Source organism: Hemibagrus wyckioides, linkage group LG26 (assembly GCF_019097595.1).
Source record: "Hemibagrus wyckioides isolate EC202008001 linkage group LG26, SWU_Hwy_1.0, whole genome shotgun sequence".
Classification (NCBI taxonomy): Eukaryota; Metazoa; Chordata; class Actinopteri; order Siluriformes; family Bagridae; genus Hemibagrus; species Hemibagrus wyckioides.
In genome coordinates, this window is record NC_080735.1 from 16,705,471 (window position 1) to 16,720,965 (window position 15,495).

General features: G+C 41.9%; 1 protein-coding gene across 1 annotated transcript in view; it reads left to right on the top strand.

The window, feature by feature from the left end:
- Positions 1–289: 289 nt before the first annotated feature.
- The window catches only part of klf12a (Kruppel like factor 12a), a 35,285-nt gene continuing 20,079 nt past the window's right edge, over positions 290–15,495 (top strand). The window contains exons 1-2 of the mRNA XM_058380516.1: positions 290–546; positions 12,485–12,551. Coding sequence (XP_058236499.1) covers positions 12,486–12,551 — 66 coding nt within the window. The 5' untranslated portion in view covers positions 290–546; position 12,485. The remainder of the gene's footprint in view (positions 547–12,484; positions 12,552–15,495) is intronic.

A 15,495-nucleotide genomic window follows, 5' to 3' on the forward strand; every position in this document is an offset into this window, starting at 1 on the left:
TCTCCAGAATCGCAGGATACTGTCATTCTGTCAGGGTTTTTTTTTTCTTAGATTGGCTTGAGCAAACATTGATCTGGTCCAAAAGCTGCTGCTTCTATACATATTTGCCTGTTTCACAATAATCCAACAGTTAAAGCTCTGAGGCAATCTCCACACACACACATATCACTACCACCACCACTACCACCGCCGACGCCACCACCTACACAACCACCACCAGGCTGGGGCTATATTGTCCTCGCCCCTGGCAGCCTAAGGTTCCACCCCCCTCTTCATTCACAATGGTCATGTGATGTGCACTTTCAGAGTACAACAGCTTAGTGAGAGCTCCCCATTCATTTCCTCCTGAGTAGCCTGTGAAGGAGGAGGGAAACGACAGAGCGAGTGAGCGAGAGAGCGAGTGAATAGAAAGAGAGAGAGAGAGAGAGAGAGAGTGAGAGACAAGAGTCTGACCACACAGGAAAACAAGAGAGACAGAGAAAGAGAGCTAAAAGGACGCAATAAGGATATCACTTCTTCATCTCACGTTCCGAGACTTCAAACCAGGTCAGTTCCTAAAATTGCATTGCTTACTTCTCTCTCTCTCCCTCTCCCTCTCTCTCTCTCTCTCTCTCTCTCCTTCTTAGCTGTCAGCTGTCATTTCACCGAGTTGCCTGTCAAGACTCTTCATATTTTTCTGGACTAACCTCAAACTTCAGTAATTCAAATCAGCCCCTCAAATGACCTATTTTCACAATGCATAAGACGTATGTTAGTGCTAGTAGACGTATCAGTGCTTTATTAATTAGCAATTAATAAGAATCAGTGCACAACAAATGCCCATGTTGGTCAATTTCAGTCCAACAAATAAACAAACAAACAATATGATCATAAGAATCTACGTCACTTATAGATATTTCTCGCCATATCACTGTTTCACTGATACGTGTTAACGTTTAACACATCAATCCACACTACCAGACTGCTACGTCCAGTAGTTCTAGACTTCCTTTAAAAGCTTTAACACTCCAGTAATACACCACCCGGGCACATATGAAGCACATGGATGGCTATGTATATTTTATGCACTCTGTGTGAACCCCCCGCTGTGCCGTTCTTCCTTTCACTCGCCGGGTGATAGTTATATTGGATCCACTCCAAATACCAAGAACGTCTCTTTAGAACAACAGTATCTGCAGCACGATGAAGGCTGGCCTCTCCGCACACAGGCCGGTCAGTAGCAGTTATGTGAAAGAGTATATCGGAAATACTGGGTTTACTGCCTGGCCTTTTTTTTTTTTTTTGGTGGGGGATGGATACTCAAGCTTAAAGGGTCATTTTGTGAAATTTCCAAATGTTTCTAGCGCTGATACAGTCCCATAGTTCCATAGATGCTGTAAAAAACTACCATTTGTGATAGAGCAATGCAACAGATTTGACAGGTTTCTTCATTTCAAGCTTGCGTTTGTGATTTTTCTGGCCCAGAAACCAGCTCTGTTCATAGCAAAGCCAGTATGATTGCAAATATTTTTGTGAACAGGTCTGAGAGAGATTAGATCCACCATGTAGAAAAAGAAGGGAAAAAAAAAAAAAAAACAAGAACCTGAGTGAGAGTTTACACTTTTCTGGTCCAGAAATTAGCCCCGCCTCTAGCTGGAAAACCAGCTAGCACTTTTTCTAAGATATATGATATAGAAAGGCATGATAGCAGCTTTGGTTAAAAGTTTAAAGTAAATGGTAAAGCTTCGTGACATTCATGATTATTGTTTGTAATTCCCATTTCAGGCAGCAGAGGTCTCTAAATATTACAGACTGTTGCTTTAAAAGTTAGCGCACCAAGATGCTTCAGTTGATTTTCTTGCTTTATTAAATGACGTAGCGAGGTAACGTTACTAGTTACTGATAATGTTAGAACGTCGGATGAACGAGTGACGGTTTGTCAACATAATACAGAGGCTAGTTAATGTTAGCTACTTTAGCTAATAATGTCACAGCTTAGATTCATATTTTCTTGTCTGAAATCAGCCATAAATTTTGGAGAGATGTTCTGAGCTTCATGACACCATCAGTTCCCCCTATTACGCTTACTAGGGTATCTGTACTGTCCTGTCTGGAGCTGTGAGTTATAGCCTCCAGTCACAGGGGCTCGAGGGGCTCCGGCTCGCTTGGCCTGCTCTTCTTTGACAGCGTTACGCATCTGAAACAGCTGGAACGTAAGCAAACATTCACTGTGTCTTGGACTTCTGCTGACCCTGCGCTGGCCTAGTGTTCCTAGCGGGTCCGGCTATGGTGAGATTGTTGTCGTAGTTGGGTTGCACGTGTAAAATGAAGGAAGAGAGTAAAGGTCAGGGAACATGGAATGAGTGCAAACACAGGCATGGTGAGGGGGTTGGTCAGGTATGTCAACATGACCGGGATACAGAGGCCAAAGTGGACCTTGTATTCTGCAAAGCCGTTCACCAATTTAACTCATTGGCTAATTATCAATCCCGTCTCGAGCTACATCTTGAGCGCACAAATGTCTGCTTTTGCATCAATTGTTCCCAGGAGAGGGAGTAGAAAATCTTTATTACGATGGGAAGGAACGCTACGATTTATAACACAGTTTTCTTTGAGTTTGCTGCAGCTGTGGCACTGCTGTTGTGTAACCGTCCTTGAACTCGGGTTCTTGCTCTTCTTGATACGACGCGCCGCGCCACACCGAGACGATGAACCGGTTTCGGCTTGGATTCTAAATATGATCTAAATAAGATGCTTGATTTCTCAAGCTTGAGACTGGTACTGCTTTATTTTTGGCACACACACACACATTTGCCTTATCATCTTTACAAAGACCTAATTATTAATGCGTCTGATTACCCTACCTTACCTCAAAATGGCATCCTTTTTTGGTTCTTTCGATTCATTTAAATAAAAGCTGCAGCTTCTTTCTGAAGCAACTTTCCTCACAGGGACCTGCCCACTATGTTACAACCGTCAAATATTCCTATCCATGTGGGGACAACGTCTTCACTAATATGTAAAAACATGACCCCTTCCCCACTACTCCCCCGTTCCCAACCTCCCCACTCCCCACACACACACAGACACAAATGCAAGTGTATGACTCACAGACCTACTGAAAACAGAGTGGCAGAGTGATTTGTGTAGTGTACGGGAAATAGGGGCTCTTCGTGGCGACTGCCAGGGCCATTAAACTGAGCTCTGGAAAGAGCCGGGGGCCAGAACAGCACAGCGGATGCATTTCCTGTGGCCGAACTTTGACCCCTTGACTCCCAGGGCCCTCCTGGTGTTCAAGTCAAATTGCACACAACACCCCAGGACAGGGGAGCGCTCCGAGAAAGAGAGAGAGAGAGATGCATGTGGAAGGGGTTACTGGTTAACAGTCTGTTACTGATCAACAGCTGTGTTCTGCCGAGTTGGCATTGTGATGATGGTGTGAGCGCGTCGGTGTGAGTGTAAGGTTTCTCTCAGTCTCTAGCTCTCTGTCTTCACACACACACACACAATGCAAATGAAAACTTAACTCACGATTCCACCGGCACTCGTTATTCCCTATCTCTCCGTCTCCTCTATACTTCTCTCCCTCCCTCCCTCCCTCCCTGCAGCTGCAGCTCTTCCAGCAGTGCAGAGGGCAGAAGTGAGAAAAACAGCCCTTGCCCAGGACTCTTAAGAGTTTGTATATGTATGTGTGTGTGTGTGTGTGTGTGAGTATGTGTGTGGTGCTGAAGGAAAACACAGCTGTTTGACTCGTTACAGCTAGCAGCATGATAACGCTTGCTGGCTTAAAAAAGAAAAAAAAAGGTGGCGAGACAAAAAGAGAAACGTTTTCAGTCTAGCGAAACTAGAGGTGTCACTAAAAGGTGAGATTAAGTGCAGCAAGAATGTATTGCAGAAAGAAAACACTCTTTTTGCAGTTGTTATTTGTGTCTTGGCTTTTTTTTTCTCTCTCACTTCTCCTCTAGTCTTCTGACCCAAAATGCAAAGTTCCTGTCGTCTTTTCTTGTGTTTGTCTCTTCCTCTTCTGTATGAGTGTCATTTCTCGCCTCTTCTCTTCTCTTCTCTTCTCTTCTCTTCTCTTCTCTTCTCTTCTCTTCTCTTCTCTTCTCTTCTCGCCTCGCCTCTTCTCTTCTCGTCTGTTCTCTTGTCTTCTCTTCTCTTCTCCAGCGGTTTAGCAGACCCGGTCACTGGCACTCACAATGCCACACGAGCGTTTTCTGGCACGGCTTTAGAAGAAGCCCAAGCTTTCCCACAATGCCGAGGACAGCTGTGGAGGGCCAGCCACTGCCCCCCAGAGCTTGATGAGAATGTGCACAGATCTCTTCCAGCTGTGCTAGCAGTCCAGACCATACGCAAGCACCTTTTTGGTCGTTTATGGTCATGCACAAAGCAAATATCTGTCCTCATCAAACAAGGTTATTTCAGAATGGATAACTGGGTTGCAAGAAGTTTCATTAATTAGTAGGGTTTAAACCAAACAAAACAAGTTGAAGGGATTGCAGTATGTAGATCATCTCTAGAATTGTTCATGGATGTGTTTGATGGAGGTCACTTAGAGTGAGTGAGTGAGTGAGTGAGTGAGCAAGCGAGTGAATGAGTATGTGAACGAGTGAGTGAGTGAGCAAGTGAGTGAATGAGTATGTGAACGAGTGAGTGAGTGAGCAAGTGAGTGAATGAGTATGTGAACGAGTGAGTGAGTGAGTGAATGAGTGAGCGAGTGAGTGAGTAAAACAGTGAGTGAGTGAGAGCATAAGTGAGTGAGTGAGTGAGAGCGTGAGTGAGTGAGTGAGTGAATGATTGAATGAGTGAGTGAGTGAGTGAGTAAGCGAGTGAATGAGTATGTGAACGAGTGAGTGAGTGAATGAGTGAACGAGTGAGTGAGTGAGTAAAACAGTGAGTGAATGAATGAGTGAGTGAATGAGTGAGTGAGAGCGTGAGTGAGTAAGTGAGTGAATGAGTGAGAGAGTGAGTGAGTGAGTAGGGGAGTGAGTGAGAGAGTGGGTGAGTTAGTGAGTGAGTGAATACATGAGTGAGTGATTGAATGAGTGAGAGAGTGAGTGAGTGAGTGAGAGAGTGAGTAAGAGAGTGAGTGAGTGAATAAATGAGTGAGTGAGCAAGAGATTGAGTGAGCGAGCGAGTGAGTGATTGAATGAGTGAGTGAGTGATTGAATGAGTGAGTGAGTGATTGAATGAGTGAGAGAGTAAGTGAGAGTGAGTGAGTGAGTGAGTGAGAGAATGAGTGAGTGAGTGAGTAAGAGAGTGAGTGAGTGAGTGATTGAATGAGTGAGAGAGTAAGTGAGAGTGAGTGAGTGAGTGAGTGAGAGAATGAGTGAGTGAGTGAGTGAGTGAGTGATTGAATGAGTGAGAGAGTAAGTGAGAGTGAGTGAGTGAGTGAGAGAATGAGTGAGTGAGTGAGTAAGAGAGTGAGTGAGTGAGTGATTGAATGAGTGAGAGAGTAAGTGAGAGAGTGAGTGAGTGAGTGAGTGAGTGAGAGAATGAGTGAGTGAGTGAGTAAGAGAGTGAGTGAGTGAATAAATGAGTGAGTGAGAGAGTGGGTGAGTTAGTGAGTGAGTGAGCGAGTGAGTGAGTGAGTGAGTGAGTAAGAGAGTGAGTGAGTGAATAAATGAGTGAGCGAGTGAGTGAGTGAGTGAGTGAGAGAGTGGGTGAGTGAGTGAGTGAGTGAACGGGTGAGTGAGTAAGTGAGTGAGTGATGGAGTGAGAGAGTAAGAGAGTGAGTGAGAGAGTAAGTGAGTGAGTGATGGAGTGAGAGAGTAAGAGAGTGAGTGAGAGAGTAAGAGAGTGAGTGATGGAGTGAGAGAGTAAGAGAGTGAGTGATGGAGTGAGAGAGTAAGAGAGTGAGTGAGAGAGTAAGAGAGTGAGTGATGGAGTGAGAGAGTGAGTGAGAGAGTAAGAGAGTGAGTGATGGAGTGAGAGAGTAAGAGAGTGAGTGATGGAGTGAGGGAGTAAGAGAGTGAGTGATGGAGTGAGTGATGGAGTGAGAGAGTGAGTGAGAGAGTAAGAGAGTGAGTGATGGAGTGAGAGAGTAAGAGAGTGAGTGATGGAGTGAGAGAGTAAGAGAGTGAGTGATGGAGTGAGAGAGTAAGAGAGTGAGTGATGGAGTGAGAGAGTGAGTGATGGAGTGAGAGAGTAAGAGAGTGAGTGAGAGAGTAAGAGAGTGAGTGATGGAGTGAGAGAGTAAGAGAGTGAGTGATGGAGTGAGAGAGTAAGAGAGTGAGTGAGAGAGTAAGAGAGTGAGTGATGGAGTGAGAGAGTAAGAGAGTGAGTGATGGAGTGAGAGAGTAAGAGAGTGAGTGAGAGAGTAAGAGAGTGAGTGATGGAGTGAGAGAGTGAGTGAGAGAGTAAGAGAGTGAGTGATGGAGTGAGAGAGTAAGAGAGTGAGTGATGGAGTGAGAGAGTAAGAGAGTGAGTGATGGAGTGAGGGAGTAAGAGAGTGAGTGATGGAGTGAGTGATGGAGTGAGAGAGTGAGTGAGAGAGTAAGAGAGTGAGTGATGGAGTGAGAGAGTAAGAGAGTGAGTGATGGAGTGAGAGAGTAAGAGAGTGAGTGATGGAGTGAGAGAGTAAGAGAGTGAGTGATGGAGTGAGAGAGTGAGTGATGGAGTGAGAGAGTAAGAGAGTGAGTGAGAGAGTAAGAGAGTGAGTGAGAGAGTAAGAGAGTGAGTGATGGAGTGAGAGAGTAAGAGAGTGAGTGAGAGAGTAAGAGAGTGAGTGATGGAGTGAGAGAGTAAGAGAGTGAGTGATGGAGTGAGAGAGTAAGAGAGTGAGTGATGGAGTGAGAGAGTGAGTGATGGAGTGAGAGAGTAAGAGAGTGAGTGAGAGAGTAAGAGAGTGAGTGATGGAGTGAGAGAGTAAGAGAGTGAGTGATGGAGTGAGAGAGTAAGAGAGTGAGTGATGGAGTGAGAGAGTGAGTGATGGAGTGAGAGAGTAAGAGAGTGAGTGATGGAGTGAGAGAGTGAGTGAGAGAGTAAGAGAGTGAGTGATGGAGTGAGAGAGTAAGAGAGTGAGTGATGGAGTGAGAGAGTAAGAGAGTGAGTGATGGAGTGAGAGAGTAAGAGAGTGAGTGAGAGAGTAAGAGAGTGAGTGAGAGAGTAAGAGAGAGAGTAAGAGAGTGAGTGATGGAGTGAGAGAGTAAGAGAGTGAGTGAGAGAGTAAGAGAGTGAGTGAGAGAGTAAGAGAGTGAGTGAGAGAGTAAGAGAGTGAGTGATGGAGTGAGAGAGTAAGAGAGTGAGTGATGGAGTGAGAGAGTAAGAGAGTGAGTGAGAGAGTAAGAGAGTGTCACCACTTGAAATAGTCCTGAAGAAGTTGGTATGTTGTTTGGAAAAAACCCGTCTGCCATGTTCTGAGTACCTTCATGTTTTTCATGCTCCTCTTTGCACCGTTGCACAATATCGCCAAACACTGATGTCCTTCAGCCATTGCGCAATCCCGGCCCTCTGATAATAAACAGTTTGACAGTGTGCGGTTCAACAGTTCAAGTCAAATTGCACACATCTGTCTTAGCCTGTCCAAGGGAACACTAAAGAGGCAGCCTCAGATCTTTCTGGCACAGGCTTTTCATGCAAGAGCGTACGGCAAGACAGCACCAGATCCAGCCTGGGCCCGAGAGGCCAAGAGGGAGAATGGGCTGTGTTTCTGCTGATCTTAGATCAGTTTCTGACACCTCAAATCAGCTCATAATCACAACAGAAACCCGAGGACTATGAACAGAGCGCGGACTCGGTTGTGGTGACAGTTCGGGTCTCGATAAAAAAAAAAACCACGAAAAATGTCTTGTTCAAGCTTTTCAGATTGATGACAGGAAAGACAGTCTTGTGACATTTTTTGTTTGCATGTATCAGTCTGGAGCACATCCTGTCAGCTCTGATGAGTCTACTGCAGAAAAAGAAAGCGTTATCGGTCTGTACTGACTCGCCGTACCTAACATCACAAAAAAATACAAAATAAAAAAGACTCCTGCATACTTCCAGACTCCGGGAAGCTCGACCCGCTCTCTGTTCGGTTGTAGGGTGTCTGTGTGGCTACACAGACAGATAGAAACCGAGGTGTTCGGGCCATGCCCCAAATCAATAGCAGATGTGAGAAGAGAGTGTGTTTTGGCTAGCTTTTCTTTCAGAGAGAGAGAGAGAGACAGAGAGACAGAGAGAGAGCAGAGACACTGAAAGTGCAGAAGCTTAATTTCAGAAGCAACTTAGTAAATCTGCAGGAGATAGTCTCAAATATTTATGTAGTGTCTTGGACGACAAGTGGGGACTATTTAGACAGTGCTTTCAGTGTGAGGCAAGAAGGAATTATTTATATAGTGATACCCAGAGACCTGGCTCTGCTAAGCTCCAGGATATGATTATGTTTATTATTGTATTCATAATTTTCATGTATTCATAATTATATATATATATATCAGTCAAGATTTGTGATCAATGAGCTTATAGTAAAAGGTTTTACTGCAGAATTTAAGAACGGTCATGTCTCTGTCTTCTTGCCAGGATTCGGTGAGTCCTTAAAACCTATAAAACAAAAAAGTTAAAAACCGAGGAAGAAAAGAAAACGGCATAACATTTTGATTTGTTCTTTCAGTTGTTATTGCTGTCGTTTGCGTCCAAAAGCCTTTTCAGATATTTCTTGGACGTAGCGTATTGTCTTTCGTAGAAAACAGACAGTGAAATATAGTGCTCCTCTCCTAACACACACACACACACACACATATGCATACTGTGAGGCTGAGCAGTGTCCTGGCTCTGCCCGGCAGCAGCCCCCATCCGAGTCGAGTCGTCCGCCAAGGAAAACTAGCGCCGCTGAAATGGAAAGTCTGAAGTCACTCTGGGTTTTTTTTGGCGAGGTCTGATTACGCAAAGCAGGAGAATCCAGCAGGAGAGGTCTGCGTGTTCCTGAATGCAGGTCCAATCCGGGAAGTCCGAGAGACGTCTCTGTTATCTGTCACTGACATCAGCTTCGGACGCTCCAAAGTAGATCCTTAGGTAGAAGTACAGGGGTGGCGGGTTTGGAGGGGAGGAACGTGATCTTAGATTAGGGACTAGAAGATCTAGATCTCTGTGTCCTGGAGATGTTTTATGGCAATCCAGTCTTATAGTCCTAAATAAGACAGCATAGAACTCAAGGTTTGTTTTGAGAGTTCTTTGCTTTCGTGAACAAGACGCTTCGTGGAAGCTTTTCTTTGACGCTTCGGTGTTTAAACCTTTATGCAAATGAGCTCATACCAAGGAAAAAAGGTTCTTCAAGCATTTTTTTGGGAGGGGGAACATTTCTGAAAGAGAAAACATCTGTTGTAGGATTATATCTCGAGTGTTATATAATGATTCCCACAGAAAAACAAACCACCTTTAGATGAGAGAAACTTCGCTATACTTTTTCTTAGTTTACATATCTTTTGACAGATCCATTTAAAAAAGAAGTTCCAGTCCACTGAGGCCAGATCAAACACACGGTCCAATTTCCATCTACACTCTTATCTGTCTCTTGCACCAGGGAGATTATTGAGTAGAGGTGGAGTAGGTGGTGTTTATCCAGGAGGCACAAAGCTCAAACTGGCGGAGCAACAGGGTGGAAGGAAGTCGTGCTGACCCGGCTGAGGTCATGCGCTCTGATGAAACTGACCAAAAAATATTGACTCAATGCTTTCCCGTCTCGTGTGCCTTTTCTCAGCACTTCGGGCCAAAAGATGACTTGCAGAGTTTAAAGTCAGGGTTTTATCAGACGAGGATAAGGCGTATTCCTGGAATAAGAAAAACGGACTTTGCGATAAGAACGCTTACTCAGATCGGTTTGTCAACACAAATCCATGGTACGAAGAGCCAACAACACGTTCGGGTCGCTAATTTGTGAGAAGCGTTTCTTAACCACATCCGAGGTTTGTCTGCTCCGCTCAAGTAGCCTCCTGATCCTTTCCCCTGGAGTGGAGGCTGAAGTGGATTTTGTCCATCTCTGACTTCCATCACTGACATGTCATGCTTCATTCTGAATGAGGTTGATCTTGGCCAGCTGTTCTTTCACCAAAGCTTCTCCCTCATCAAAAACGCTTGCCAAAGAAAATCTCTGCTTCCCACATAGGCAATGCGAATCCGATCCGGATCCCAGCCTCAGCCTTTCATTGATCCCGTACCTTCCCATTAACGCAAACCTGGTTAGCCATTTATAACTATTACGATGTCACCGTCCGCATGTTGATCCTGTGACTAATGCTGAGAGGCCGCTTCCTGAACCCTCTCGTTCCCTGGACATGGCAACAAACCCTTAGAGTGGGGATTTATTGATGCTCAGGGGTGCATTCAAGCCTCATCGAGGTTGTATGAGGTGTTACAGAGGCACAGCTGTGTAACATACGGCTCTCGCAGTCGTCTACTGTGCAGCGATGATGATGACCTGAGGTGAATATTTACACCAGATATATACATCAGGAAGGATTATACTACTACTAAAGCAGATTCTGGTTTGTTCACTAAACATACAGTATATACACACACACACACACACTTGGAACTTGGGTCAAGGAATTCTAATTGTTGTGTAGCCATCCAAGACCCCACCCATTTCCTTTGACATCCTGTCTGCTTCACTGCTCACACACACAACGAAATCCAGGTCAGCAAAGGCCAAAGCAGTCAGCATGTTCCTGCCCCGGGTCTCTCCTGAATCAGCGAGCTCACCAAGAGAATTTGACACGATCTCAACCACCACCATTTATCACTACGCTACTGTATATGCTGAGCTGTAAAAGCATGGCTGACCTGCTGACCCCCGACACCCCCCCCCCACCTGCCCAGGCATGTGTGGCCAGCGTTTATATGAGCGGCAGCTTCTGTTACATTTCTGCCACATAACGAGACGACCGACGTTGACCGGCACACGGTCCTCATTCGATCCACTCAAGAAATAGTTCTGATAAAAACACTGATAAAGGCGGTTCTGTGGTTGTAATTGTTCTAGAAAGTTCCAGGATTAGCACACTCTTTGTGAGGAATTCCTAATGCTTTAGTTCATCTTTATGAATCACCAGAATCAAAAAGAGGTTTATTAAGAGGCTTGCTTCACCAAAAATGAGAAAAACAACATTTCTTCGCTAATCTAAATACCTCCAGGTTCGTCATGATGCTTTTTTGCTCATCACGGATGTAACGAGTGTTTACTTGCGACACAAACCATGCCCTTCCAGTCAGATCAAACCGACGAGCCGTTAAACCCCTCGCACCCTTTCATCGTGCCCTTTCTAACAGCAGAACTTACTGGTTGTTTGTTTTGTCGCACCATTCAGTATAAACTCGAGAGACTGGTAAGTGTGAAAATCAGAGGAGATCAGCAGTTTCTGAAATACTCAAACCGACCGTCTGGCACCCACAACCCTGATACTTATACAGTCAACGTCACCTAGAACACGTGTTTTTCTTCCCTCACATTATAATGGTATAATGTAATTCTGACCTGTTTCCTGTTACTGCACTGCTGATAGGTGATTGGCTGATTGGATAACTGCTTGAATGAACAGGTTTATAGTAAAAAAAAAAAAGTGATTTAAAGTGAGTGATAAATATATATACACATATACACCTTTAAAGCTTGTATGCAGATCCCTTTAGCAGAATTTTTGTTTTCCTTTTCCTCATTTTAACACCGGTGCAGATTTTATTACAAGTGTTTTATATGAATGTGATAAATTATTTTGAATGATTGAATAATGCATGTGATTTATGCAAAATTGAACGCAATCGCTGTGGAGGTTTTGTCTCAGGGCAATTGGTTTGAGTTCTGTTCAGGAATAAAAAACCTTTAATGGCGACAATAAAAACCAGAAATAAAATGCTGTAAAAAGTTGTATATTGGTAATTTTATTTTTAAAGAATATAGTAAAAAAATCTACTGTTAGGAGGGGGTTTTTTTTAAATATTTTATTTATTTCATTTTTTTTTAAATATTTTTTTTAGCCAAGAATCTCTCGGTGTTAATAAAAATAACTAACTAACTAACTAAATAAATAAATAAATAAATAAATAAATAAAAAAGAAGAAGAAGAAGAAGAAGAAATGGTTTAGTAGGAGTTGGAGGTATGTTTCGTACAGTGTTCAATATATGTGCCAACACACACACACACACACACACACACACACTGTGGATAAAATCAGACAGAGAGACACAACATACAAGCAAACTCAGGTGATGCTTAACTCTCCGAACCCCTCACTGAAGGGCTAGTGATTTTTACAAGCTGCCTGACTGTCAAAAGGATTTATTACACGGCTCAAACGGTTCGTTACACCTTACCCGCCCCGCTGGGTCTGACTGTCACATACGGTTAGACTAAACACTCCATTTATCTCTCTATTGAACCCACTCCTTCCTGTTTGTATTAAGTTTTGTTCATGTTCTGGAGCAAGAGTTTGCTCTGATTTTCACATGTTCATTTAAACACTTGAGGAGAAAAAACTAACATGTCCCTTTTCTCTTTCTCTCTCTCTCTGTGTGTGTGTGTGTGATCAGGATGTTGATGCTGGACGGGATGCCTGTCCTGCGAGTTAGAGCAGAACCCGTGCAGATGCAGCGGAGGGTAAGCAGTTTCACGCTGGTGACGTCATCGTGCAAACTAACAGATATCACTAAAAACAAGATGAAAATCTGATCATTTTCTGATCATTTTCACCTCATCAGGTGTTTTCATAAAGCAGCGCCATTCATTTATGAACCCATGAACCCTTAATTCCTTCCTGTGTTTCATTAAAAATGTTCCTTTCATTAATAAAGCTATGAACAAGGATAACAGACAGCTAGGTAGCGGCTAGTTAATATAACGTTAGCATGACAAACAGGATTCTGTTTACTGTTTGTTTATGATTATGTTATTACTTTACTTGTCTGTCTAGCTAACCACATTTTTTAACCAGGTGGTTCAATAACTGCTAGTAAACTAGCTTACAGTCAGATTTCTCCATTTACAGCAAGCAAGATTTACTCAGTTACATTAGGAATGTTTGCTAGTCAGCTCTGCTAGCTTAACTTGTTTACCAGTGACCAGCTAAACAAATGCTTTTTTCTTTTTCACAGCAGAGTCTTTATTTAATCCTATTTATCGACCAGCAGCCAAATCTGTCTGTAAACTTTAACTTTATACCTATTATATTTGTGTATATATAGAATATAAAGCTATGTTTTGCTAGCTAGCTTGCTTACCTAGCAAGCCACATCTGTTGGTAGGAAGCTAGTTAACTGTCATTAAGGTAAATTTCCATATCTGGCACAATTCACGTTGTATTTTTTCCCACAGCTGTGCTTCCCCCATAGTTGTTTTCTCTAGCTACATGGCTAGCTACCTTGCTTACCTAGATAACTGCCTATTTAGCTAAACACCCAGCTAACCTGTCGCAAATTTACAACAATGTGTCTAACAGAAACCAAACATGTATAGCATAATAAAAATTAGATATGTTTGCTAGCCACTTTGCCTACCTAGCTAACTACTTTTCTAGCTGGGTGGCTAGCTAGCTGCTAGTAAACTAGCGTACTTTTTATTGGCAGTTTAATTAACAGCAGGCAAACTTGTGAAAATGTAAAAGTAACCAAACAAACATGATTTTGTTCATCAGAACATGAGTTGAATTTGCTAGCCAATTTATCTGGAGAACTTGTAGCATAGCTAACTGCTAGCTCAAATGAGGTTTAATATTTTAGTCTCTCACTGATTTTTATCAGAATGATAGATTTAACTGCAGGAAAGGACACTGAACTGTTCAACAATAACATCAGCTGCTTAGTTTAGCACACAGACTCTTCACTGATCTGAAGAAATAGAAAAGTGTGATTTTGGCACTGCGTTCGAAATATTTACAATTTACAAAGAGTCTTTATAATCAGAATATATAATTGAGTCAGTCTTTATAATCAGAATATATGATGGAGTCAGTCTTTATAATCAGAATATATAATGGAGTCAGTCTATATAATCAGAATATATAATGGAGTCAGTCTATATAATCACAGTATATAATGGAGTCGGTCTATATAATCACAATATATGATGGAGTCGGTCTATATAATCACAATATATGATGGAGTCGGTCTATATAATCACAATGTATAATGGAGTCGGTCTATATAATCACAATGTATAATGGAGTCGGTCTATATAATCACAATGTATAATGGAGTCGGTCTATATAATCACAGTATATAATGGAGTCGGTCTATATAATCACAATACATAATGGAGTCGGTCTATATAATCACAGTATATAATGGAGTCGGTCTATATAATCACAGTACATAATGGAGTCGGTCTATATAATCACAATACATAATGGAGTCGGTCTATATAATCACAATATATAATGGAGTCGGTCTATATAATCACAATATATAATGGAGTCGGTCTATATAATCACAGTATATAATGGAGTCGGTCTATATAATCACAATATATAATGGAGTCGGTCTATATAATCAGAATATATAATGGAGTCGGTCTATATAATCACAATATATAATGGAGTCGGTCTATATAATCACAATATATGATGGAGTCGGTCTATATAATCACAGTATATGATGGAGTCGGTCTATATAATCACAGTATATGATGGAGTCGGTCTATATAATCACAATATATAGTGGAGTCGGTCTATATAATCAGAATATATAATGGAGTCGGTCTATATAATCAGAATATATAATGGAGTCGGTCTATATAATCACAGTATATAATGGAGTCGGTCTATATAATCACAATATATAATGGAGTCGGTCTATATAATCACAGTATATAATGGAGTCGGTCTATATAATCACAATATATAATGGAGTCGGTCTATATAATCAGAATATATAATGGAGTCGGTCTATATAATCAGAATATATAATGGAGTCGGTCTATATAATCACAGTATATAATGGAGTCGGTCTATATAATCAGAATATATAATGGAGTCGGTCTATATAATCACAGTATATAATGGAGTCGGTCTATATAATCAGAATATATAATGGAGTCAGTCTATATAATCACAGTATATAATGGAGTCAGTCTATATAATCACAATATATAATGGAGTCAGTCTATATAATCACAGTATATAATGGAGTCAGTCTATATAATGGAGTCAGTCTATATAATCACAGTATATAATGGAGTCAGTCTATATAATCACAATATATAATGGAGTCAGTCTATATAATCACAGTATATAATGGAGTCAGTCTATATAATCACAATATATAATGGAGTCGGTCTATATAATCACAATATATAATGGAGTCGGTCTATATAATCAGAATATATAATGGAGTCGGTCTATATAATCACAGTATATAATGGAGTCGGTCTATATAATCACAGTATATAATGGAGTCGGTCTATATAATCACAATATATAATGGAGTCGGTCTATATAATCACAGTACATAATGGAGTCGGTCTATATAATCAGAATATATAATGGAGTCGGTCTATATAATCACAGTACATAATGGAGTCGGTCTATATAATCACAATATATAATGGA